We start from the raw sequence: 1141 nt of genomic DNA on the forward strand, positions 1-1141 counted from the left end.
AAAATCACCAACATACATCATTCGGGCAGTGATGACAAAAAAGAAGTATACTGGGTGATAGTCACAACTTACTTATTCCGGCGCTAGTGTGTGCGGACTGCACGCAGACAGGTATTTGCCGTGCCTACGCGGGTTACAAATTAAAGGACGTGTACCAGTACTTAAAAAACCCATGCACATACTATATGCAGATTATTCAGCGGAGTACGCGCGCGGCTTTGCCTCGGACCATCACACTCACACGTACGAGTGCTCAGTGGCCATGCATGCAGCTAGAGCGCCTTGAAGCTGAGGAGCTTCCAGGTGCTGGTGCGCGAGCCGGGCACGCCCCACACGACGCACTCGTACTGGCCCTTGTTCCCGCCGGGCGCCCTCGCCGCGGTCACCACGAGCCGGTAGTTGGTTCCGTTGCCGCCGCCGACCGGCCGCTCCATCTCGCCGCGCTCCACCTTGACGAACACCAGGGTCGTCCGGTGCGTGATGTCATGCACGAGCACGGCGAACCGGCCCGCCTGCTGCACCACCATGCCGTTCAGGTCGCGGTCCGGTATCGGCGCCCACGCGGCGTCTGTCGTCGCGGCGACGGCGAGCAGGACGAGGACCGCCACGAGCACAGCCTGCAGAGACCTCATGGTGGCGTGTCACACACTAGCACTGGTGTGCACTGGAGCAGTTTTCTTGTCGTATGTGGGTGCCTTTGCATGCCGAGATGTCGGCGGTCTTTATAGCGCGGGCAAAGGCGTCGAGCGATGCGCCAGTCCGAAGCTAGCGCCGAGGCGAGCGACACGCAGCCGGGACAGCGCTGCAAGTGCATGCCATGGTCAACAGGATGGATGCGTGGTCACTTTCTCCGGATCGTGCGACAGCGAGGCCAGCTTGATGCATGCGCCCCCGGAATCGAGGCCGGCCAGGGGACGGCGAGATCTAATTTCCGGAGGCGATATCTGGGCGTTGAAACTTGACGCATTGCGATCGAAGGTACGTACGCGCGCACGCCATCTTTTCCAGGGAAAGGATTTGCATGCGTCCATGATCTTCAGCGCGATTTCCTGGCTGTGTAGGGCAGTGAGCCCGACCGCCCATTTCTTCTCGTTGCTATGTACTACTAGGAAAAACACTAGCAGTAGCGCGTGTTTTGAGG

At 59.6% G+C, this 1141-nt stretch overlaps 1 protein-coding gene across 1 annotated transcript; it reads right to left on the reverse strand.

Annotated features, from left to right (window-relative positions):
• Positions 1–655, reverse strand: LOC119293935. Its single transcript, XM_037572254.1, has one exon. It carries the CDS (start codon positions 630–632, stop codon positions 273–275), a length of 360 nt encoding a protein of 119 aa, XP_037428151.1. The 5' UTR covers positions 633–655; the 3' UTR covers positions 1–272.
• Between the last annotated feature and the right edge of the window lie 486 nt (positions 656–1141).

Source organism: Triticum dicoccoides, chromosome 4B (assembly GCF_002162155.2).
Source record: "Triticum dicoccoides isolate Atlit2015 ecotype Zavitan chromosome 4B, WEW_v2.0, whole genome shotgun sequence".
Classification (NCBI taxonomy): domain Eukaryota; kingdom Viridiplantae; phylum Streptophyta; class Magnoliopsida; order Poales; family Poaceae; genus Triticum; species Triticum dicoccoides.

What these genes read in the sequence shown, in the direction of transcription:
- LOC119293935 (XM_037572254.1), bottom strand. Translation starts at nt 632, where the DNA reads ATGAGGTCTCTGCAGGCTGTGCTCGTGGCGGTCCTCGTCCTGCTCGCC.